The 26,843-nt window shown below is 49.6% G+C and overlaps 1 protein-coding gene across 1 annotated transcript; it reads left to right on the forward strand.

Moving 5' to 3' along the window:
• Positions 1-27: 27 nt before the first annotated feature.
• LOC142918176 (uncharacterized) lies at positions 28-26,526 on the forward strand. The gene is made up of 8 exons (XM_076062302.1): positions 28-113; positions 4,968-5,101; positions 5,527-5,652; positions 7,119-7,203; positions 7,606-7,788; positions 22,972-23,183; positions 24,798-24,951; positions 25,727-26,526. Exons 5-8 carry the CDS (start codon positions 7,731-7,733, stop codon positions 26,020-26,022), a joined length of 720 nt encoding a protein of 239 aa, XP_075918417.1. The 5' UTR covers positions 28-113; positions 4,968-5,101; positions 5,527-5,652; positions 7,119-7,203; positions 7,606-7,730; the 3' UTR covers positions 26,023-26,526.
• Positions 26,527-26,843: the final 317 nt, after the last annotated feature.

The following is a 26,843-nucleotide window of genomic DNA, read 5'->3' on the forward strand; positions in this document are numbered from 1 at the left end:
AAACTGACATTGAGCCGCAAATCACCGCGGTCCCTTAGGTCGCGTGGAGTTCAGCATTGCGGTGAAGTTCACGGCGGTGGTGGTGGCGGCGGTGGCGGAGTTGTTATAACAAAGTTTGTTTAAATATAAACTCATTAACTTTCTCCCCAACCCCCCTCCCCCGACACACATTCAGCTAACGTCTGCGATTTTTTTGCCACCACCTCGTCACTGTTTGTTGTTAGTTAGACTGATGGCCTTAATCTAAAGTTGTCTTGTGGTTGTTGTTGTCATCACGGTGCCTATGAGATGTTAACTACCTCGCCTGGTGTACAGGAAGTCGTGGGTTCTATCCAGACCCTGACTATGCCTGCTGCTGCTGTATATTTGTAGTCTGTGTCTCTCTCATCATCACGGTGGCTATGAGATGTTAACTACCTCGCTTGGTATACAGGAAGTCGTGGGTTCTATCCAGACCCTGACTATGCCTGCTGCTGCTGTATATTTGTAGTCTGTGTCTCTCAGCATCACGGTGCCTATGAGATGTTGACTACCTCGTCTGGTATACAGGAGGTCGTGAGTTTTAGCCAGACCCTGACGATGCCTGCTGCTGCTGTATATTTATAGTCTGTGTGTCTCTCATCATCATCATGGTGGCTATGAGATGTTAACTACCTTGCCTGGTAGGCAGGAGGTCGTGGGTTCTATTCAGACCCTGACGATGCCTGCTACTGCTGCTGTATATTTGTAGTCTGTCTCTCATCATTATCACGGTGGCTATGAGATGTTGACCACCTCGCATGGTCTACAGGAGGTTGTGGGTTCTATCGAGACCCTGACAATGCCTGCTGCTGCTGTATATTTTTGACGTCTGATTCAGCTCCTACCTTTGCCATCAATCCGGGCTCCCCCCCAACCCCCCAACTCCTTGAGCTACTTGGGGCACCTTCAGCTGTCGCTGCTCGGATTCCGCTCGCTCCGAGCGTCCCGCCGCCACTCTCTGTGGCCGCTCACGACGTCGTTGATGTTGTTGACGATGTTGTTGTTGACGTTGTTGACAATGTTGTTGTTGACGACATTGTTGTTGATGTTGTTGACGATGTTGTTGATGTTGTTGACGATGTTGTTGACGATGTTGTTGATGTTGTTGTTGATGTTGTTGACGATGTTGTTGACGACGATGTTGTTGTTGTTGACAATGTTGTTGTTGACGACGTTGTTGTTGACGATGTTGTTGACGACATTGTTGTTGATGTTGTTGACGATGTTGTTGATGTTGTTGTTGATGATGTTGTTGTTGATGTTGTTGACGATGTTGTTGACGACGATGTTGTTGTTGATGTTGTTGACGATGTTGTTGACGATGTTGTTGTTGACGATGTTGTTGATGTTGTTGATGTTGTTGTTGATGTTGTTGACGATGTTGTTGACGATGTTGTCGTTGACGATGTTGTTGTTGACGTTTTTGTTGTTGACGATGTTGTTGATGTTGTTGTTGAGGATGTTGTTGTTGACGATGTTGTTGTTGACGATGTTGGTTGTTGTTGACGATGTTGTTGTTGTTGACGATGATGTTGTTGACGACGATGTTGTTGACGTTGTTGACGATGTTGTTGATGTTGACGATGTTGTTGTTGACGATGTTGTTGACAACGATGTTGTTGACGTTGTTGACGATGTTGTTGTTGACGATGTTAATGTTGTTGTTGTTGACGATGTTGTTGACGATGTTGTTGACGAGGTTGTTGACGATGTTGTTGGCGTTGTTGACGATGTTGTTGACGATGTTGTTGACGATGATGTTGTTGTTGAGGATGATGTTGTTGACGATGTTGTTGTTGACGATGTTGGTTGTTGTTGACGATGTTGTTGTTGTTGACGACGATGTTGTTGTTGACGACGATGTTGACGTTGTTGACGATGTTGTTGACGATGTTGTTGATGTTGTTGTTGACGATGTTGTTGACGATGTTGTTGACGACGATGTTGTTGACGTTGTTGACGATGTTGTTGTTGACGATGTTGATGTTGTTGACGATGTTGTTGTTGACGATGTTGTTGACGACGTTGTTGTTGACGTTGTTGACGACGTTGTTGTTTACGATGTTGTTGACGATGTTGTTGTTGACGACGTTGTTGTTGTTGACGATGTTGTTGCGGTCGTAGTTGTAGTGTTTTCACCGCGGCGATACAATCTCCAATCTCGCCACCGCCGCGCGTTTATTTGTGTCAATGGCGGCGTCGTTCCGCCTCCTGCGTCCTCGCTCGCCGCTTGCGGCCTCCACCGCGTTCGCGATGTCGCGGAGCCTGTCGCCAAAGCTGCGTTCCTGTTCCTGTTCATCCCTCCCGGTCATTAGTCCCATTCATTCCTGTTCCTGTTCGTCTCGTTCATCCCTCCCGGTCATTAGTCCCATTCATTCCTGTTCCTGTTCGTCTCATTCATCCGTCCCGTTCATTAGTCACATTCGTTCCTGTTCCTGTTCACCTTGTTCATCTGTCTCATTCATTAGTCTGATTCGTTCCTGTTCCTGTTCATCCCTCCCATTCATTAGTCCCATTCGTTCCTGTTACTGTTCGTCTCGTTCATCCGTCCCGGTCATTAGTCCCATTCGTTCCTGTTCCTGTTCGTCTCGTTCATCCGTCTCGTTCATTAGTCCCATTCGTTCCTGTTCCTGTTTGTTCGTCTCGTTCATCCGTCCCGTTCATTAGTCACATTCGTTCCTGTTCCTGTTCGTCCCGTTCATCCGTCCCGTTCATTAGTCCCATTCGTTCCTGTTCCTGTTCGTCTCGTTCATCCGTCCCGTTCATTGTGCGGCCTGAGTATCCATTCACCTTGAGGGCCTTGTGTACGTGCTCCAGTTCACTGGCTCGGTGATGTTGGTCGGAGATGCAGTGTTGCCCTATAGTGTAGTGATTTAATGGGAGAATTCTTCTGGGCCGGATGGTGTTGGGAATCAGGCTTTAGAAAGGAACCCGTGTGGATGGCTTTCCTGCAGATGCAATGTCCCAATGAGCCATCAGGCCTCTCCTCGATCAAAACATCCAGGAATGGTAGCTTATCGTCATTCTCCACTTCCATGGTGAATTTGATGGATGGGTGTATGGAAATTATGTGGTTGAAAAAATGGTTCAGTGCTGGCAGGCCATGCGGCCAAATGACGAAAGTGTCATCTACGTATCTCTTCCACAAGGAAGGACGTAGGGTGGATGGCTGGATGGCATCTGTTTCAAATTTCTCATTGAAAACATTTGGTACCACTGATAAGGGAGAACCCATGGGGGTACCTTCATTTTGTTTGTAGAATATGTGTGTGTGTGGGGGGTCTCTCTATAATAATAATGTGTTGTGTGTGTGTGTGGTCTCTATATAAATAATAATGTGTTCTCTATCATAATGTGTGGTGTGTGTGGTCTCTATACAGGTGGTCCCCGACTTACGACGGTCCGACTTACGATATTTAGATGTTATGTGGGGGCTAGTGCCCCCCTCCCCACTCCCCATTACGTGGGGGCTGATCTCACTCACCACGAGCGGGGGGGGGCGCCACGTCTAATGGGTGGGGGCTGGTACCCCCCTCCCCCTCCACGCGCGGGGGGGGGGGGTGTTTGCCTCCCCCACCCCCGTCCCCTCCGCGTTTGTGTCTCTCGGACCGACATAGCTAGCGGCTGGCCCAGCCCGCCTAGGGGTTGATTAGGCGCCGCGTGATTCCCCCACTCCGTGTGGCCTAACCGCGTGGATGACGTAATGGTTTGACTGGCCGGCTGTTTAGAGTTAATTAATTACTTCTGCTAAGCCATTGTGTCAACAAGCCAACGTCGCTCGGAATCAATAATTAATTACTCTCTGCGCGCTACGCTACGCTCGCGGGCGCGTTCAAGCGTCCCTCTAATTATTTATTTATTTGTGTTCGTGCGCGTCTTGCCTATGCCGATTAAAGTCACCCACACACCGTCGTTGCGCCGACCGCTCTCCCACCGCTCTTCACAGATGCACACATGGCACCACGCGTCACAGCGTCAGTCTGTGCTAAGATTTATTTCCCGGAGCGAATAGTGAACCCCCGTTTATGGCCCCCTCCAGCCAGCACCCTTCCTCCTATCACTTACCCGTCGCAGAGTGCGTCTATCCCCCAAGCTCGAGCTGACTGAATAGGCCCCCCTTTCCCGTACCCACTCACCTCTTCAGCTGCCCGATGGGGGCTGGGGAAGATGCTCGCCTCGGGGACTTTTTCTGGCCGACCGTTTCCAGCTCCACCCTGCAGGCGTCGAACGGACGCTGAGGACGGCTGGTCTCTCCCGCCGCTCCAGAAGAACTCTGATTCAATCCGCCCCTCCGGCCCCCTTATGTCTCCAAAGCCCCTTAACCCCCGGGTCACATGACGTCATCCTGCGCATCCAATCGAATCCTCTTTACGGACGTTTTGAGCGCTCTGGCCGTTGGGTGGGGGGGGGTCGCGTCATCCCCCCCCTTCCCATTGTCTCTGTACCTGCGTTCCTCGCCGTTGACTCATCGATAATCCCCTCGTTCCCTCCAACTTAAGTCAACTTCTTATCTGCCTAGGGGCTTTTCCCTCCCACCCCACTGTTTACCCTACCGCTGGGTACTGGCTGAAGGTCCCACCCCCCGTGCTGTGTATGCTTCATCGCGGCCGGCCTGTAAAGCTCTATGCCCCCTTCTTGGGGGGGGGGGGGGGCGCCATGTAATCCGGTCTGGGGGGCTCGGCCAATTTCCTGGTCCGGGGAAACCGTGGAACGTCCCTGCTAGTGGGGTCCTCGGGTGAAAACCCATCGCACCAGGTGATCCCTCCTCGCGACCCTACGGGGGTACATGCGGGTGTTTAGTGGGGCGTGCGTGCGTTCGTGGGATGGGGAGGGGGGTGCGAGGAGAGGGTATAGCCGGCGGAGTTGCTCCGCTGTGGTGGCACCACAGTTACGATGGCGATAGCAATATGACAAAATAGCAAAATATTTTTAATTTTGCGCGGCAGGCAAACGCAGCAGCGTGCTACGAGGTATGAGACTGTAACTTGATCATCGCCATCCTCCTCTTCCAACAACTAAGTTAATGTGGCCATCAACAACCTAACATCATTCAAGTGTGCAGACGACGGACAGAATCTTGGTGAGTCCAGTACAATATGATACGTTACGATACGTTCAATGCGTGTATGATAACATAGCTTTAGCGATTTCATTTTAGGGTTACATACGTTTAATGCATGTTGAAAGTTTTTATAGCAGAGGATTGTTTCCTGAAAACACTTTCTATGAAATTGCAGTTCACATAGGTAGGCTAAGAATTTACCTTGTTTTTTACTTTAAATTTTACTGTGCAATACAGTATATAGTTTACACAGTACGGTACTGTAAATTACTCTGTCTTGCTAAATTTTCACCATTCTTTAAGACTCCCGGGTAGGCTAGGGCCATCTTAGACTTAACGATATTTTAGACCTGCGATGAGGGTCGTCGTAACGCATCTCCGTCATGAGTGGAGGACCGCTCGACCTGTATCGTGAAATGCGTCGCGTTTAATACTTACACTAGGACTAGCGACGGGAAGGCCACGGTGGTTTGACGGCTCCACAATCTGCGGCGAGGACGGTGCCGACCAAATGTTGCCATGGTGTCTGGTGGTGCTCCTCCTCCTCCTCGCCTCCTTCTCCTTGCAAGGTGATAATCGCCATCGTGTACGTCGTCACACCGCAGCACACAGCGGGGGCATCGCTACTGTATACTACACTATACACTACACTACTATACACTACACTACTATACACTACACTACTATACACTACACTATACACTACACTACTATACACTACACTATACACTACTACACACTACACTATACACTACACTATACACTACACCATACACTACACTGTACACTACACTATACACTACACTGTACACTACACTATACACTACACTATACACTACACTATACACTACACTGTACACTACACTGTACACTACACTATACACTACACTATACACTACATTATACACTACTATACACTACACTATACACTACACTAGGAGTCTGCGTGCGGTGATCGTGGCAGGTGGCCATGCGGCGATCTCCATCTCCGTGAGGCCGCTACGTGGTGACGGCCGCTACGTGGTGACTTTACCGAATAGAACCAAAGAGTATGGAGATCCTTGCAGTCACGAAAGCTTTAAATCTAGAATACGTTGACATTTTTTTATTTCAAATTCCTGTTGCGCCGTCTGCTGACGGTCATTTAAGGGTTGTTCTTTTTTTTAACCTTCACGGCGTCCCCTTCGCGAAAACGGCCGCACGCCAACGGCTGTGCTGTAGACGCCACCGATTCGTGCGTAGATTCAAACGTGGTTTAGTTTTGGTTAGGGGGATGTTGACTACCTCGCCTGGTACGCAGGAGGTCGTGGGTTCGATCCCGACGTGGATAACGCTACTACCCTGGCAACCCGGGTTCGATTCCCGCTCACGGCCAATACCGGTGACGATGATCTGAACCGGTTCCTGTGCCTCCCCTAGGTCGACTCGGCCTCAAATACCTGGTGCGGTGCGTAAAAACATCGCCAGCACCGGGGAGACAAAGGCGACCGGGCGTGGTGCTGGCCACCCACCCCCTCGTGTGCCGTTCTGGCCTTCATAGGTGCTCGCTAACAGCACTTGCCCCTACAGTCTGTTAAGGCTATACATGGGTTCTTTGTCTTTGTTGTGTGTGTTGGTCTGTGTGTGTTTCTGTGTGTGAGTGTCTCTGTGTGTCTCTATGTGTGTCTCTCTGTGTGAGTGTCTCTGTGTGAGTGTCTCTGTGTGAGTGAGGAGCGGTAGTGTAGCGGTTAGCGCACTGCGCTATGAACCTGGCGATCCGGGTTCGATTCCCGCTCACGGCCAACACCAGTGACGATTATCTGAACCGGTCCCGGACCTCCCCTAGGTCGACTCAGCCTCAAATGAGTACCTGGTGCGGTGTGTAAACATTGCCACTAGGGAGACAAAGGCGGTCGGGCGTGGTGCTGGCCACCCACCCCCTCGTGTACCGTTCCGGCCTTTATAGGTGCTCGCTAACAGCACTTGCCCCTACAGTCTGTTAAGGCTATACAGGGGTTCTTTGTTGTGTGTGTTGGTCTGTTTCCCTCTCGTGCAGATTGGTAAATGTTTCGTGCACAACGCTTACCCAGAGCCCCACATCACCTGGTACAAGGCTTCCCTGCCCCTGTTGCCATCACCTGGTAAGTATATCTGCTGGTGAATATATCTGTTGGTTAATGTGTCTGCCGGTGAATATATCTGCTGGTGAATGTATCTGTTGGTTAATGTATCTGTTGGTGAATATATCTGTTGGTTAGTGTATCTGCTGGTGAATATATCTGCTGGTGAATGTATCTGTCGGTTAATGTATCTGTTGGTGAATACGTCTGCTATAGTGCCGTGTATTGCGTAGTGTATACTATTACGTGGTGCAGTGAGTAAACATCGCTAGCGCCGCGGGGACAAAGCTGGCAGGGCGTGGTGCTGGCCGCCCACCCCCTCGCGTGTCGTGCCGGGCTGCCACTCGCTAACAACACTTGTCCCAACGGTCTGTTGAAGTCCACACGGGGGATCTTTGTCTTTGCGTGCGTGCGCGTGGCTAGACGTGAAAGTGACGCGGACGGTAGCGACGGAGGCCAACGGCACCTTCGCCGTGACATCCGTCCTGAGCTACAAACCGGAGGAGCAGGATGTGGGAGCCGGGTACCGCTGCGTGGTGAACTACACGATGCCGGGCGGCAGGAGCGAGGCCTTTGCCTCGGAGACGATCCACGTGGGGCTGCATTGTGAGTACACGGGACACCAGGCAGACGCCGGTGCACAAGGGATGCGTGTGACGTGCACAACAGACATGTGTGTGATGTGCACAACAGAAAATACATGCCTGACGGACCATCTTATTGGGTTAAGGTCAAATTAAACACAGAGACTACCACTACCTATGAACATTTGACTTTTGAACGTTCAGAGAGACGCTCAAACCTGTTTGTAAGTCCAGTTGCCTGTTCGGAACGAGAGTTGTAAGTTCAACCGCCACGCAATAGATGGCGGTGGTGGCTTTTACATCTGTAGAACATGAACAACCAGTGGCATCTACATCTACAGAACGTGAAGAACCAGAGGCATCTACATCTGCAGAATGTGAAGAATCAGTGGCATCTACATCTGTAGAATGTGAAGACCAGTGGCATCTACATCTACAGAACGTGAAGAACCAGTGGCATCTACATCTACAGAACGTGAAGAACCAGAGGAATCTACATCTGAAGAACGCGAAGAACCAGTGGCATCTACATCTGCAGAACACGAAGAACCAGTGGCATCTACATCTGCAGAACGTGAAGAACCAGTGGCATCTACATCTGAAGAACGTGAAGAACCAGTGGCATCTACATTTGCAGAACGTGAAGAACCAGTGGCTTCTACATCTGCAGAACATGTAGAACCAGTGACATCTACATCTGCCGAACGTGAAGAACCAGTGGCATCTACATCTACAGAATGTGAAGAACGAGTGGCATCTACATCTGCAGAACGTGAACAACCAGTGGCATCTACACCTGCAGAACGTGAAAAACCAGTGACATCTATATCTGCAGAACGTGAAGAACCACTGGCTTCTACATCTGCAGAACGTGAAGAACCAGTGACATCTACATCTACAGATAGTGAAGATCCAGTGGCATCTACAGAACATGAAGAACCACTGGCATCTACATCTGGAGAACGTGAAGAACCAGTGGCATCTACACCTGCAGAGCGTGAAGAACCAGTGGCATCTACATCTGCAGAACGTGAAGAACCAGTGGCATCTACATCTGTAGAACGTGAAGAACCAGTGGCATCTACACCTGTAGAACATGAAGAACCAGTGGCATCTACATCTGCAGAAGGTGAAGAACCAGTGGCATCTACATCTGAAGAAGGTGAAGAACCAGTGGCATCTACATCTGCAGAACGTGAAGAACCAGTGGCATCTACATCTACAGAACGTGAAGAACCAGTGGCATCTACATCTGCAGAACGTGAAGAACCAGTGACATCTACATCTACTGAACGTGAAGAACCAGTGGCATCTACATCTGCAGAACGTGAAGAACCAGTGACATCTACATCTACAGAACGTGAAGAACCAGTGGCATCTATAGCTGCAGAACGTGAAGAACCAGTGGCATCTACATCTACAGAACGTGAAGAACCAGTGGCATCTACATCTACAGAACGTGAAGAACCAGTGGCATCTACATCTGCAGAATGTGAAGAACCAGTGACATCTACATCTACTGAACGTGAAGAACCAGTGACATCTACATCTGCAGAACGTGAATAACCAGTGACATCTACATCTACAGAACGTGAAGAACCAGTGGCATCTATAGCTGCAGAACGTGAAGAACCAGTGGCATCTACATCTACAGAACGTGAAGAACCAGTGGCATCTACATCTACAGAACGTGAAGAACCAGAGGCATCTACATCTGAAGAACGCGAAGAACCAGTGGCATCTACATCTGCAGAACACGAAGAACCAGTGGCATCTACATCTGCAGAACGTGAAGAACCAGTGGCATCTACATCTGAAGAACGTGAAGAACCAGTGGCATCTACATTTGCAGAACGTGAAGAACCAGTGGCATCTACATCTGCAGAACGTGTAGAACCAGTGACATCTACATCTGCCGAACGTGAAGAACCAGTGGCATCTACATCTACAGAATGTGAAGAACCAGTGGCATCTACATCTGCAGAACGTGAACAACCAGTGGCATCTACACATGCAGAACGTGAAAAACCAGTGACATCTATATCTGCAGAACGTGAAGAACCACTGGCTTCTACATCTATAGATAGTGAAGATCCAGTGGCATCTACAGAACATGAAGAACCACTTGCATCTACATCTGGAGAACGTGAAGAACCAGTGGCATCTACATCTGTAGAACGTGAAGAACCAGTGGCATCTACACCTGTAGAACATGAAGAACCAGTGGCATCTACATCTGCAGAAGGTGAAGAACCAGTGGCATCTACATCTGCAGAACACGAAGAACCAGTGGCATCTACATCTGCAGAACGTGAAGAACCAGTGGCATCTACATCTGAAGAAGGTGAAGAACCAGTGGCATCTACATCTGCAGAACGTGAAGAACCAGTGGCATCTACATCTACAGAACGTGAAGAACCAGTGGCATCTACATCTGCAGAACGTGAAGAACCAGTGTCATCTACATCTACTGAACGTGAAGAACCAGTGGCATCTACATCTGCAGAACGTGAAGAACCAGTGACATCTACATCTACAGAACGTGAAGAACCAGTGGCATCTACATCTACAGAACGTGAAGAACCAGTGGCTTCTACATCTACAGAACGTGAAGAACCAGTGGCATCTACATCTGTAGAACGTGAAGAACCAGTGGCATCTACATCTACAGAACGTGAAGAACCAGTGGTATCTACATCTACAGAACGTGAAGAACCAGTGGCATCTACATCTGCAGAACGTGAAGAACCAGTGGCATCTACATCTGCAGAACGTGAAGAACCAGTGACATCTACATCTACAGAACGTGAAGAACCAGTGGCATCTATAGCTGCAGAACGTGAAGAACCAGTGGCATCTACATCTACAGAACGTGAAGAACCAGTGACATCTACATCTACAGAACGTGAAGAACCAGTGGCATCTACATCTGCAGAATGTGAAGAACCAGTGACATCTACATCTACTGAACGTGAAGAACCAGTGACATCTACATCTGCAGAACGTGAATAACCAGTGACATCTACATCTACAGAACGTGAAGAACCAGTGGCATCTATAGCTGCAGAACGTGAAGAACCAGTGGCATCTACATCTACAGAACGTGAAGAACCAGTGGCATCTACATCTACAGAACGTGAAGAACCAGAGGCATCTACATCTGAAGAACGCGAAGAACCAGTGGCATCTACATCTGCAGAACACGAAGAACCAGTGGCATCTACATCTGCAGAACGTGAAGAACCAGTGGCATCTACATCTGAAGAACGTGAAGAACCAGTGGCATCTACATTTGCAGAACGTGAAGAACCAGTGGCATCTACATCTGCAGAACGTGTAGAACCAGTGACATCTACATCTGCCGAACGTGAAGAACCAGTGGCATCTACATCTACAGAATGTGAAGAACCAGTGGCATCTACATCTGCAGAACGTGAACAACCAGTGGCATCTACACATGCAGAACGTGAAAAACCAGTGACATCTATATCTGCAGAACGTGAAGAACCACTGGCTTCTACATCTATAGATAGTGAAGATCCAGTGGCATCTACAGAACATGAAGAACCACTTGCATCTACATCTGGAGAACGTGAAGAACCAGTGGCATCTACATCTGTAGAACGTGAAGAACCAGTGGCATCTACACCTGTAGAACATGAAGAACCAGTGGCATCTACATCTGCAGAAGGTGAAGAACCAGTGGCATCTACATCTGCAGAACACGAAGAACCAGTGGCATCTACATCTGCAGAACGTGAAGAACCAGTGGCATCTACATCTGAAGAAGGTGAAGAACCAGTGGCATCTACATCTGCAGAACGTGAAGAACCAGTGGCATCTACATCTACAGAACGTGAAGAACCAGTGGCATCTACATCTGCAGAACGTGAAGAACCAGTGTCATCTACATCTACTGAACGTGAAGAACCAGTGGCATCTACATCTGCAGAACGTGAAGAACCAGTGACATCTACATCTACAGAACGTGAAGAACCAGTGGCATCTACATCTACAGAACGTGAAGAACCAGTGGCTTCTACATCTACAGAACGTGAAGAACCAGTGGCATCTACATCTGTAGAACGTGAAGAACCAGTGGCATCTACATCTACAGAACGTGAAGAACCAGTGGTATCTACATCTACAGAACGTGAAGAACCAGTGGCATCTACATCTGCAGAACGTGAAGAACCAGTGGCATCTACATCTGCAGAACGTGAAGAACCAGTGACATCTACATCTGCCGAACGTGAAGAACCAGTGGCATCTACATCTACAGAATGTGAAGAACGAGTGGCATCTACATCTGCAGAACGTGAACAACCAGTGGCATCTACACCTGCAGAACGTGAAAAACCAGTGACATCTATATCTGCAGAACGTGAAGAACCACTGGCTTCTACATCTGCAGAACGTGAAGAACCAGTGACATCTACATCTACAGATAGTGAAGATCCAGTGGCATCTACAGAACATGAAGAACCACTGGCATCTACATCTGGAGAACGTGAAGAACCAGTGGCATCTACACCTGCAGAGCGTGAAGAACCAGTGGCATCTACATCTGCAGAACGTGAAGAACCAGTGGCATCTACATCTGTAGAACGTGAAGAACCAGTGGCATCTACACCTGTAGAACATGAAGAACCAGTGGCATCTACATCTGCAGAAGGTGAAGAACCAGTGGCATCTACATCTGAAGAAGGTGAAGAACCAGTGGCATCTACATCTGCAGAACGTGAAGAACCAGTGGCATCTACATCTACAGAACGTGAAGAACCAGTGGCATCTACATCTGCAGAACGTGAAGAACCAGTGACATCTACATCTACTGAACGTGAAGAACCAGTGGCATCTACATCTGCAGAACGTGAAGAACCAGTGACATCTACATCTACAGAACGTGAAGAACCAGTGGCATCTATAGCTGCAGAACGTGAAGAACCAGTGGCATCTACATCTACAGAACGTGAAGAACCAGTGGCATCTACATCTACAGAACGTGAAGAACCAGTGGCATCTACATCTGCAGAATGTGAAGAACCAGTGACATCTACATCTACTGAACGTGAAGAACCAGTGACATCTACATCTGCAGAACGTGAATAACCAGTGACATCTACATCTACAGAACGTGAAGAACCAGTGGCATCTATAGCTGCAGAACGTGAAGAACCAGTGGCATCTACATCTACAGAACGTGAAGAACCAGTGGCATCTACATCTACAGAACGTGAAGAACCAGAGGCATCTACATCTGAAGAACGCGAAGAACCAGTGGCATCTACATCTGCAGAACACGAAGAACCAGTGGCATCTACATCTGCAGAACGTGAAGAACCAGTGGCATCTACATCTGAAGAACGTGAAGAACCAGTGGCATCTACATTTGCAGAACGTGAAGAACCAGTGGCATCTACATCTGCAGAACGTGTAGAACCAGTGACATCTACATCTGCCGAACGTGAAGAACCAGTGGCATCTACATCTACAGAATGTGAAGAACCAGTGGCATCTACATCTGCAGAACGTGAACAACCAGTGGCATCTACACATGCAGAACGTGAAAAACCAGTGACATCTATATCTGCAGAACGTGAAGAACCACTGGCTTCTACATCTATAGATAGTGAAGATCCAGTGGCATCTACAGAACATGAAGAACCACTTGCATCTACATCTGGAGAACGTGAAGAACCAGTGGCATCTACATCTGTAGAACGTGAAGAACCAGTGGCATCTACACCTGTAGAACATGAAGAACCAGTGGCATCTACATCTGCAGAAGGTGAAGAACCAGTGGCATCTACATCTGCAGAACACGAAGAACCAGTGGCATCTACATCTGCAGAACGTGAAGAACCAGTGGCATCTACATCTGAAGAAGGTGAAGAACCAGTGGCATCTACATCTGCAGAACGTGAAGAACCAGTGGCATCTACATCTACAGAACGTGAAGAACCAGTGGCATCTACATCTGCAGAACGTGAAGAACCAGTGTCATCTACATCTACTGAACGTGAAGAACCAGTGGCATCTACATCTGCAGAACGTGAAGAACCAGTGACATCTACATCTACAGAACGTGAAGAACCAGTGGCATCTACATCTACAGAACGTGAAGAACCAGTGGCTTCTACATCTACAGAACGTGAAGAACCAGTGGCATCTACATCTGTAGAACGTGAAGAACCAGTGGCATCTACATCTACAGAACGTGAAGAACCAGTGGTATCTACATCTACAGAACGTGAAGAACCAGTGGCATCTACATCTGCAGAACGTGAAGAACCAGTGGCATCTACATCTGCAGAACGTGAAGAACCAGTGACATCTACATCTACAGAACGTGAAGAACCAGTGGCATCTATAGCTGCAGAACGTGAAGAACCAGTGGCATCTACATCTACAGAACGTGAAGAACCAGTGACATCTACATCTACAGAACGTGAAGAACCAGTGGCATCTACATCTGCAGAATGTGAAGAACCAGTGACATCTACATCTACTGAACGTGAAGAACCAGTGACATCTACATCTGCAGAACGTGAATAACCAGTGACATCTACATCTACAGAACGTGAAGAACCAGTGGCATCTATAGCTGCAGAACGTGAAGAACCAGTGGCATCTACATCTACAGAACGTGAAGAACCAGTGGCATCTACATCTACAGAACGTGAAGAACCAGAGGCATCTACATCTGAAGAACGCGAAGAACCAGTGGCATCTACATCTGCAGAACACGAAGAACCAGTGGCATCTACATCTGCAGAACGTGAAGAACCAGTGGCATCTACATCTGAAGAACGTGAAGAACCAGTGGCATCTACATTTGCAGAACGTGAAGAACCAGTGGCATCTACATCTGCAGAACGTGTAGAACCAGTGACATCTACATCTGCCGAACGTGAAGAACCAGTGGCATCTACATCTACAGAATGTGAAGAACCAGTGGCATCTACATCTGCAGAACGTGAACAACCAGTGGCATCTACACATGCAGAACGTGAAAAACCAGTGACATCTATATCTGCAGAACGTGAAGAACCACTGGCTTCTACATCTATAGATAGTGAAGATCCAGTGGCATCTACAGAACATGAAGAACCACTTGCATCTACATCTGGAGAACGTGAAGAACCAGTGGCATCTACATCTGTAGAACGTGAAGAACCAGTGGCATCTACACCTGTAGAACATGAAGAACCAGTGGCATCTACATCTGCAGAAGGTGAAGAACCAGTGGCATCTACATCTGCAGAACACGAAGAACCAGTGGCATCTACATCTGCAGAACGTGAAGAACCAGTGGCATCTACATCTGAAGAAGGTGAAGAACCAGTGGCATCTACATCTGCAGAACGTGAAGAACCAGTGGCATCTACATCTACAGAACGTGAAGAACCAGTGGCATCTACATCTGCAGAACGTGAAGAACCAGTGTCATCTACATCTACTGAACGTGAAGAACCAGTGGCATCTACATCTGCAGAACGTGAAGAACCAGTGACATCTACATCTACAGAACGTGAAGAACCAGTGGCATCTACATCTACAGAACGTGAAGAACCAGTGGCTTCTACATCTACAGAACGTGAAGAACCAGTGGCATCTACATCTGTAGAACGTGAAGAACCAGTGGCATCTACATCTACAGAACGTGAAGAACCAGTGGTATCTACATCTACAGAACGTGAAGAACCAGTGGCATCTACATCTGCAGAACGTGAAGAACCAGTGGCATCTACATCTGCAGAACGTGAAGAACCAGTGACATCTACATCTACAGAACGTGAAGAACCAGTGGCATCTATAGCTGCAGAACGTGAAGAACCAGTGGCATCTACATCTACAGAACGTGAAGAACCAGTGACATCTACATCTACAGAACGTGAAGAACCAGTGGCATCTACATCTGCAGAACACGAAGAACCAGTGGCATCTACATCTGCAGAACGTGAAGAACCAGTGGCATCTACATCTGAAGAACGTGAAGAACCAGTGGCATCTACATTTGCAGAACGTGAAGAACCAGTGGCATCTACATCTGCAGAACGTGTAGAACCAGTGACATCTACATCTGCCGAACGTGAAGAACCAGTGGCATCTACATCTACAGAATGTGAAGAACCAGTGGCATCTACATCTGCAGAACGTGAACAACCAGTGGCATCTACACATGCAGAACGTGAAAAACCAGTGACATCTATATCTGCAGAACGTGAAGAACCACTGGCTTCTACATCTATAGATAGTGAAGATCCAGTGGCATCTACAGAACATGAAGAACCACTTGCATCTACATCTGGAGAACGTGAAGAACCAGTGGCATCTACATCTGTAGAACGTGAAGAACCAGTGGCATCTACACCTGTAGAACATGAAGAACCAGTGGCATCTACATCTGCAGAAGGTGAAGAACCAGTGGCATCTACATCTGCAGAACACGAAGAACCAGTGGCATCTACATCTGCAGAACGTGAAGAACCAGTGGCATCTACATCTGAAGAAGGTGAAGAACCAGTGGCATCTACATCTGCAGAACGTGAAGAACCAGTGGCATCTACATCTACAGAACGTGAAGAACCAGTGGCATCTACATCTGCAGAACGTGAAGAACCAGTGTCATCTACATCTACTGAACGTGAAGAACCAGTGGCATCTACATCTGCAGAACGTGAAGAACCAGTGACATCTACATCTACAGAACGTGAAGAACCAGTGGCATCTACAGAACGTGAAGAACCAGTGGCTTCTACATCTACAGAACGTGAAGAACCAGTGGCATCTACATCTGTAGAACGTGAAGAACCAGTGGCATCTACATCTACAGAACGTGAAGAACCAGTGGTATCTACATCTACAGAACGTGAAGAACCAGTGGCATCTACATCTGCAGAACGTGAAGAACCAGTGGCATCTACATCTGCAGAACGTGAAGAACCAGTGACATCTACATCTACAGAACGTGAAGAACCAGTGGCATCTATAGCTGCAGAACGTGAAGAACCAGTGGCATCTACATCTACAGAACGTGAAGAACCAGTGACATCTACATCTACAGAACGTGAAGAACCAGTGGCATCTACATCTGCAGAACGTGAAGAACCAGTGACATCTACATCTACTGAACGTTAAGAACCAGTGACATCTACATCTGCAGAACGTGAATAACCAGTGACATCTACATCTACAGAACGTGAAGAACCAGTGGCATCTATAGCTGCAGAACGTGAAGAACCAGTGGCATCTACATCTACAGAACGTGAAGAACCAGTGGCATCTACATCTACAGAACGTGAAGAACCAGTGGCATCTACATCTACAGAACGTGAAGAACCAGTGGCATCTACATCTACAGAACGTGAAGACCAGTGGCATCTACAGAACGTGAAGAACCAGTGGCATCTACATCTGCAGAACGTGAAGAACCAGTGGCTTCTACATCTACAGAACGTGTAGAACCAGTGGCTTCTACATCTACAGAACGTGAAGAACCAGTGGCATCTACATCTACAGAACGTGAAGAACCAGTGGCATCTACATCTACAGAACATGAATAACCAATGGCATCTACATCTACAGAACGTGCAGAACCAGTGGTTTCTACATCTACAGAACGTGAAGAACCAGTGGCATCTACATCTGGAGAACGTGAAGAACCAGTGGCATCTACATCTGCAGAACACGAAGAACTAGTGGCATCTACATCTGTAGAACATGAAAAACCAGTAGCATCTACATCTGCAGAACACGAAGAACTAGTGGCATCTACATCTGCAGAACACGAAGAACTAGTGGCATCTACATCTGTAGAACGTGAAGAACCAGTGGCATCTACATCTGTAGAACATGAAGAACCAGTGGCATCTACATCTGTAGAACGTGAAGAACCAGTGGCATCTACATCTAGTGAACGTGAAGAACCAGTGGCATCTACATCTACAGAACATGAAGAACCAGTGGCTTCTACATCTACAGAACGTGAAGAACCAGTGGCTTCTACATCTGCAGAACACGAATAACTAGTGGCATCTACATCTGTAGAACGTGAAGAACCAGTGGCATCTACATCTGTAGAACATGAAGAACCAGTGGCATCTACATCTGTAGAACGTGAAGAACCAGTGGCATCTACATCTACAGAACATGAAGAACCAGTGGCTTCTACATCTACAGAACGTGAAGAACCAGTGGCTTCTACATCTGCAGAACGTGAAGAACCACTGGCTTCTACATCTGCAGAACGTGAAGAACCAGTGACATCTACATCTACAGATAGTGAAGATCCAGTGGCATCTACAGAACATGAAGAACCACTGGCATCTACATCTGGAGAACGTGAAGAACCAGTGGCATCTACACCTGCAGAGCGTGAAGAACCAGTGGCATCTACATCTGCAGAACGTGAAGAACCAGTGGCATCTACATCTGTAGAACGTGAAGAACCAGTGGCATCTACACCTGTAGAACATGAAGAACCAGTGGCATCTACATCTGCAGAAGGTGAAGAACCAGTGGCATCTACATCTGAAGAAGGTGAAGAACCAGTGGCATCTACATCTGCAGAACGTGAAGAACCAGTGGCATCTACATCTACAGAACGTGAAGAACCAGTGGCATCTACATCTGCAGAACGTGAAGAACCAGTGACATCTACATCTACTGAACGTGAAGAACCAGTGGCATCTACATCTGCAGAACGTGAATAACCAGTGACATCTACATCTACAGAACGTGAAGAACCAGTGGCATCTATAGCTGCAGAACGTGAAGAACCAGTGGCATCTACATCTACAGAACGTGAAGAACCAGTGGCATCTACATCTACAGAACGTGAAGAACCAGAGGCATCTACATCTGAAGAACGCGAAGAACCAGTGGCATCTACATCTGCAGAACACGAAGAACCAGTGGCATCTACATCTGCAGAACGTGAAGAACCAGTGGCATCTACATCTGAAGAACGTGAAGAACCAGTGGCATCTACATTTGCAGAACGTGAAGAACCAGTGGCATCTACATCTGCAGAACGTGTAGAACCAGTGACATCTACATCTGCCGAACGTGAAGAACCAGTGGCATCTACATCTACAGAATGTGAAGAACCAGTGGCATCTACATCTGCAGAACGTGAACAACCAGTGGCATCTACACATGCAGAACGTGAAAAACCAGTGACATCTATATCTGCAGAACGTGAAGAACCACTGGCTTCTACATCTATAGATAGTGAAGATCCAGTGGCATCTACAGAACATGAAGAACCACTTGCATCTACATCTGGAGAACGTGAAGAACCAGTGGCATCTACATCTGTAGAACGTGAAGAACCAGTGGCATCTACACCTGTAGAACATGAAGAACCAGTGGCATCTACATCTGCAGAAGGTGAAGAACCAGTGGCATCTACATCTGCAGAACACGAAGAACCAGTGGCATCTACATCTGCAGAACGTGAAGAACCAGTGGCATCTACATCTGAAGAAGGTGAAGAACCAGTGGCATCTACATCTGCAGAACGTGAAGAACCAGTGGCATCTACATCTACAGAACGTGAAGAACCAGTGGCATCTACATCTGCAGAACGTGAAGAACCAGTGTCATCTACATCTACTGAACGTGAAGAACCAGTGGCATCTACATCTGCAGAACGTGAAGAACCAGTGACATCTACATCTACAGAACGTGAAGAACCAGTGGCATCTACATCTACAGAACGTGAAGAACCAGTGGCTTCTACATCTACAGAACGTGAAGAACCAGTGGCATCTACATCTGTAGAACGTGAAGAACCAGTGGCATCTACATCTACAGAACGTGAAGAACCAGTGGTATCTACATCTACAGAACGTGAAGAACCAGTGGCATCTACATCTGCAGAACGTGAAGAACCAGTGGCATCTACATCTGCAGAACGTGAAGAACCAGTGACATCTACATCTACAGAACGTGAAGAACCAGTGGCATCTATAGCTGCAGAACGTGAAGAACCAGTGGCATCTACATCTACAGAACGTGAAGAACCAGTGACATCTACATCTACAGAACGTGAAGAACCAGTGGCATCTACATCTGCAGAACACGAAGAACCAGTGGCATCTACATCTGCAGAACGTGAAGAACCAGTGGCATCTACATCTGAAGAACGTGAAGAACCAGTGGCATCTACATTTGCAGAACGTGAAGAACCAGTGGCATCTACATCTGCAGAACGTGTAGAACCAGTGACATCTACATCTGCCGAACGTGAAGAACCAGTGGCATCTACATCTACAGAATGTGAAGAACCAGTGGCATCTACATCTGCAGAACGTGAACAACCAGTGGCATCTACACATGCAGAACGTGAAAAACCAGTGACATCTATATCTGCAGAACGTGAAGAACCACTGGCTTCTACATCTATAGATAGTGAAGATCCAGTGGCATCTACAGAACATGAAGAACCACTTGCATCTACATCTGGAGAACGTGAAGAACCAGTGGCATCTACATCTGTAGAACGTGAAGAACCAGTGGCATCTACACCTGTAGAACATGAAGAACCAGTGGCATCTACATCTGCAGAAGGTGAAGAACCAGTGGCATCTACATCTGCAGAACACGAAGAACCAGTGGCATCTACATCTGCAGAACGTGAAGAACCAGTGGCATCTACATCTGAAGAAGGTGAAGAACCAGTGGCATCTACATCTGCAGAACGTGAAGAACCAGTGGCATCTACATCTACAGAACGTGAAGAACCAGTGGCATCTACATCTGCAGAACGTGAAGAACCAGTGTCATCTACATCTACTGAACGTGAAGAACCAGTGGCATCTACATCTGCAGAACGTGAAGAACCAGTGACATCTACATCTACAGAACGTGAAGAACCAGTGGCATCTACATCTACAGAACGTGAAGAACCAGTGGCTTCTACATCTACAGAACGTGAAGAACCAGTGGCATCTACATCTGTAGAACGTGAAGAACCAGTGGCATCTACATCTACAGAACGTGAAGAACCAGTGGTATCTACATCTGCAGAACGTGAAGAACCAGTGACATCTACATCTACAGAACGTGAAGAACCAGTGGCATCTATAGCTGCAGAACGTGAAGAACCAGTGGCATCTACATCTACAGAACGTGAAGAACCAGTGACATCTACATCTACAGAACGTGAAGAACCAGTGGCATCTACATCTGCAGAACGTGAAGAACCAGTGACATCTACATCTACTGAACGTTAAGAACCAGTGACATCTACATCTGCAGAACGTGAATAACCAGTGACATCTACATCTACAGAACGTGAAGAACCAGTGGCATCTATAGCTGCAGAACGTGAAGAACCAGTGGCATCTACATCTACAGAACGTGAAGAACCAGTGGCATCTACATCTACAGAACGTGAAGAACCAGTGGCATCTACATCTACAGAACGTGAAGAACCAGTGGCATCTACATCTACAGAACGTGAAGATCAGTGGCATCTACAGAACGTGAAGAACCAGTGGCATCTACATCTGCAGAACGTGAAGAACCAGTGGCTTCTACATCTACAGAACGTGTAGAACCAGTGGCTTCTACATCTACAGAACGTGAAGAACCAGTGGCATCTACATCTACAGAACGTGAAGAACCAGTGGCATCTACATCTACAGAACATGAATAACCAATGGCATCTACATCTACAGAACGTGCAGAACCAGTGGTTTCTACATCTACAGAACGTGAAGAACCAGTGGCATCTACATCTGGAGAACGTGAAGAACCAGTGGCATCTACATCTGCAGAACACGAAGAACTAGTGGCATCTACATCTGTAGAACATGAAAAACCAGTAGCATCTACATCTGCAGAACACGAAGAACTAGTGGCATCTACATCTGCAGAACACGAAGAACTAGTGGCATCTACATCTGTAGAACGTGAAGAACCAGTGGCATCTACATCTGTAGAACATGAAGAACCAGTGGCATCTACATCTGTAGAACGTGAAGAACCAGTGGCATCTACATCTAGTGAACGTGAAGAACCAGTGGCATCTACATCTACAGAACATGAAGAACCAGTGGCTTCTACATCTACAGAACGTGAAGAACCAGTGGCTTCTACATCTGCAGAACGTGAAGAACCAGTGGCTTCTACATCTGCAGAACGTGAAGAACCAGTGGCATCTACAATAGGTGGCATCCCGGGACGGAATGGTGTGTTGTACTATTTGAGTTGTTGTTGTTTTGTTGTTGTTGTGTTGTTATTGTTTTGTTGTTGTTGTTTTGTTGTTGTGTTGTTGTTATTTTGTTGTTGTTGTTTTGTTGTTGTTTTGTTGTTGTTTTGTTGTTGTTGCTGCTACGAGGCAGGAGAGATGCCCTGGCCCAGGCGTCGAACCCACGTCGCCTGGGGACGACTTTCCTCGCGCTAAACCGTCGCCTCTCGCGCGTCGCGCGTTGGGGGAATCCCGGTGGGGGTGGGCGCGACGGCTCGTTTCACCTCGTTCCACCCCGTTCCACCCCGTTCCACCTCGTATCGTCGTTCCACCTCGTTCCACCTCGTTGTATCGTCGTTCCACCCCGTCCCACCTCGTGCCACCCGTTCCACCTCGTTGTATCGTCGTCGTCGTCGTCGTCACCGCGAGACGAGGTGGAGGCGACCCCGATTTGGACGTCTGGGACACGCCGAGAGCCCCGCGACTCTGCGGATTCCTCCGCCGGCGGCTCCTCGGGGGGGACGTCGCGAGCGGACGGCGCCGCTTGGCCGCGAGTAAGTGGGCGGTCGTCTTCTTCGGTCCTTTCGGTAAAAGTCGCCGCCGCCGCGTGGAATGAGAATGAAAATAATAAATCGATGAAATAAAATGACGCGATGAAAATTCTCACGACGTTTCGGCCACGACGCAAGCGGCCTTCGTCAGGTGAAGGGACGAGACTGTCTGGAGGACAGCGCTGGAGCTCCAGCTGCATGAGTCACTCCACAAACAACAGGAGCATCAGTCCAGACAGTCTCGTCCCTTCACCTGATGAAGGCCGCTTGTGTCGTGCCCGAAACGTCGTGAGAATTTTATCGCGTTATTTTATTTTATCGATTTATTATTTTATTCTCATTCTACGTGGTGGTGACTTTACCGAAAGAACCAAAGGAGATGAATCCTTGCAGTCACGAAAGCTTCAAATCGAGATTTCAGCGGGGGGTTGTCGTCTGTCCTTCTCGCCAGACCCGGAAGACGTGAGGCTTGGCCCCGCCGAGGCGACCCAGGTCACGGCCGGGGCGACCCAGGTCACGGCCGGGGCGACCCAGGTCACGGCCAGGGCGACCCAGGTCACGGCCGGGGCGACCCAGGTCACGGCCGGGGCGACCCAGGTCACGGCCGGGGCGACCCAGGTCACGCCCTCGTCGTCCGGGATACCCGACTACAAGTGCGCAGAGGTACCCAGTCGCTGTGTCACGATCACCACCACCACCACCACCAGCGTACCACCACCACCGTGCCACCACCACCACCGTGCCACCACCACCAACACCACCACCACCACCGTGCCACCAACACCACCGTGCCACCACCACCACCACCACCGTGCCACCACCACCACCACCATGCCACCACCACCGTGCCGCCACCACCACCAGCGTGCCAGCACCACCACCACCACCACCGTGCCACCACCACCACCAGCGTGCCACCGCCACCACCGTGCCACCACCGTGCCACCACCAGCGTGCCACCACCACCACCGTGCCACCACCACCGTGCCACCACCAGCGTGCCACCACCACCACCGTCACCACCGTCACCACCACCACCAGCATGCCACCACCACCACCACCACCACCGTGCCACCACCACCACCGTGCCACCACCACCACCACCATCACCGTGCCACCACCACCACCATGCCACCACCACCGTGCCACCATCACCGTGCCACCACCACCACCACCATGCCACCACCACCGTGCCACCACCACCGTGTCACCACCACCACAACCACCACCACCACCAGCGTGCCACCACCACCACCACCAGCGTGCCACCACCACCACCAGCGTGCCACCACCACCGTCACCACCACCAGCGTGCCACCACCACCAGCGTGCCACCACCACCACCGTCACCACCGTCACCACCACCACCGTGCCACCACCACCGTGCCACCACCACCACCACCGTGCCACCACCACCACAACCACCGTGCCACCACCGTGCCACCACCACCGTGCCACCGCCACCACCACCGTGCCACCACCACCGTGCCACCACCACCACCACCGTGCCACCACCACCACCAGCGTGCCACCACCACCGTCACCACCACCACCACCACCAGCGTGCCACCACTACCACCGTGCCACCACCACCATGCCACCACCACCGTGCCACCACCACCACCTGAGTTCGATTCCCGCTCACAGCCAACAGCAGTGATAGCGATTTTCTGAACCGGTCCTGGGCCTCCCCTAGGTCTACTCAACCTCTAATGAGTACTTGTAGTAAACATCGCTAGCACGGGGGAGACAAAGACGGCGGTGGTGACGGTGGTGGTGACGTTGGTGACGGTGGTGGTGGTGGTGGTGATGGTGGTGACGGTGGTGGTGACGGTGGTGGTGACGGTGGTGGTGGTGACGGTGGTGGTGGTGACGGTGGTGGTGACGGTGGTGACGGTGGTGATGGTGGTGGGTGACATTTACGAAGATGAGAATGAGGTGAGTGGCACAGTAGGGGGTACAGGTGGTGCACCGTGCCAGGCATCTCAGTCGACCCATGGCACCGTGGCACCTGCTGGGTCTGCCTCGTGACCTCCTGCCCGCGGGCGTTCGACACTCCACGTGGTGGCCTCGACGTGCACACGGCCTGGCGCGAGCGCCGCGGTGACGTCACCGCCACTTGGCGGTGACGCGTGTGGGCGTGTCGTTGCGTGTCGGTGAGCGTTCGCGTGTCGGTGAGCGTTCCGGGGGGGGGGGGGGGGTGGTGTAGCGGAGAGAGCGCTCGACGCTCCGTGGAGCCTCACGGCCGTCGCCTTCCCGGCGCTCTGCGTGCCTCAGGCCGGGGAGGCGGTGTCCGGCGGTGCCACGCCGGCCCCGCGGCACGCGAGGCCGTCCGGGGGGAGCGGCGGCGACGGCCGCTCCCGGTGCGTCACCTCGCCGCACTCCGTGCCGGGCCTGGTGAGGTCGCGATCCGTCAAGGTCACAGTGGAAGGTAACCGGGGTGGCAGGAGAGAGAGAGAGACTCAGCGATGACGCTGAGTCTCTCTCTCTCACATACCACTAGCAGAGACGCCTCTCTCTCTCTCCACTCTCTCCACACTCTCCACTCTCTCTCCACTCTCTCTCCACTCTCTCTCCACACTCTCCACTCTCTCTCCACTCTCTCTCCACTCTCTCCACACTCTCCACTCTCTCTACTCTCTCCACTCTCTCCACTCTCTCTCTACTCTCCACTCTCTCCACTCTCTCCACTCTCTCTCCACTCACCACTCTCTCCAATCTCTCTCCACTCTCTCTCTACTCTCTCTCCACTCACCACTCTCTCTCCACTCTCTCCACTCTCTCTCCTCTGTATCTCTCTCCACTCACCACTCTATCTCCACTCTCTCTCCACTCACCACTCTTTCTCCACTCACCACTCTCTCTCCACTCTCTCCTATCTCTCTCCACTCACCTCTCTCTCCACTCTCTCTCCTCTCTATCTGTCTCCACTCACCACTCTCTCTCTCTCTCCACTCACCACTCTCTCTCTCTCCACTCGCTCTCCTCTCTATCTGTCTCCACTCTTTCCTCTCTCTCTCCTCTCTCCACTCTTTCTCCTCTCTATCTCTCTCCTCTCTATCTGTCTGCACTCTGTCCTCTCTCTCTCTCAACTCTCCACGTTCTCTCCTCTCTATCTCTCTCCACTCACACTCTCTCTCCACTCTCTCCACTCTCTCTGCTCTCTCTCCGCGCTCTCTGCCCACGCCGTCTCTCTCCACTCGCAGGAGGAGTGGAGGAAGCGGAGGAGTCGGGACGTGGTCTACCGTGGATCATCATCATCCTCACCATCATCTTCATGATCGTCCCCCTCCTCGTCGTCATCATTTTGGCCCTTCGTCACGTTTGCTCGGGAGAGTCGGAAGAGGAGGGATCGGGAGGAGGAGAGGCAGCGATCGCGGTCGGCTTCGTCGTGAGCGAGGAGGAGGAGGGCGGTGGCCACACGCTGGCGCTGCACAGGGCCACGGGCGCGGCCACCAGGCACGGCCGCAGGTCGCTGGCCGAGATGTGCGGTCGTCACTGACGAGGCAGCAGCGGTGTTGACGGCCTGCCGCTGCCTCCAAGACACACGGAGCCGTGAGGCAGGCCTGCAAGCGGGCTCCTTGCCACCGCCGCCGCCGCCATCGCTATCGTCAGCGCCAACACCGCCGTCGTCAACATCACAACCATCGTCACCACCACCATCATCACCACCACCATCATCACCACCATCATCATCACCTTGTGTCTTTTGTGTTTTGAGCTCAGGTCGCGAACACGGATCGAGCCGTAACATTTTGAAGATCAGTGTCTCTTATTTGTTTAAACACGGATCTAACCGTGACATTTTGAAGGTCAGTGTCTCTTATTTGTTTAAACACGGATCTAACCGTGACATTTTGAAGATCTGTGTCTCTTATTTGTTTAAACACGGATCTAACCGTGACATTTTGAAGGTCAATGTCTCTTATTTGTTTAAACACGGATCTAACCGTGACATTTTGAAGATCTGTGTCTCTTATTTGTTTAAACACGGATCTAACCGTGACATTTTGAAGGTCAGTGTCTCTTATTTGTTTAAACACGGATCTAACCGTGACATTTTGAAGGTCAGTGTCTCTTATTTGTTTAAACACGGATCTAACCGTGACATTTTGAAGGTCAATGTCTCTTATTTGTTTAAACACGGATCTAACCGTGACATTTTGAAGATCTGTGTCTCTTATTTGTTTAAACACGAATCTAACCGTGACATTTTGAAGGTCAGTGTCTCTTATTTGTTTAAACACGGATCTAACCGTGACATTTTGAAGGTCAGTGTCTCTTATTTGTTTAAACACGGATCTAACCGTGACATTTTGAAGG

The sequence above is a fragment of the Petromyzon marinus genome, unplaced genomic scaffold (assembly GCF_048934315.1).
Source record: "Petromyzon marinus isolate PM22_M1 ecotype Great Lakes invasive population unplaced genomic scaffold, UKy_Petmar_22M1.pri1.0 PM_G_Scaffold_56, whole genome shotgun sequence".
NCBI lineage: Eukaryota > Metazoa > Chordata > Hyperoartia > Petromyzontiformes > Petromyzontidae > Petromyzon > Petromyzon marinus.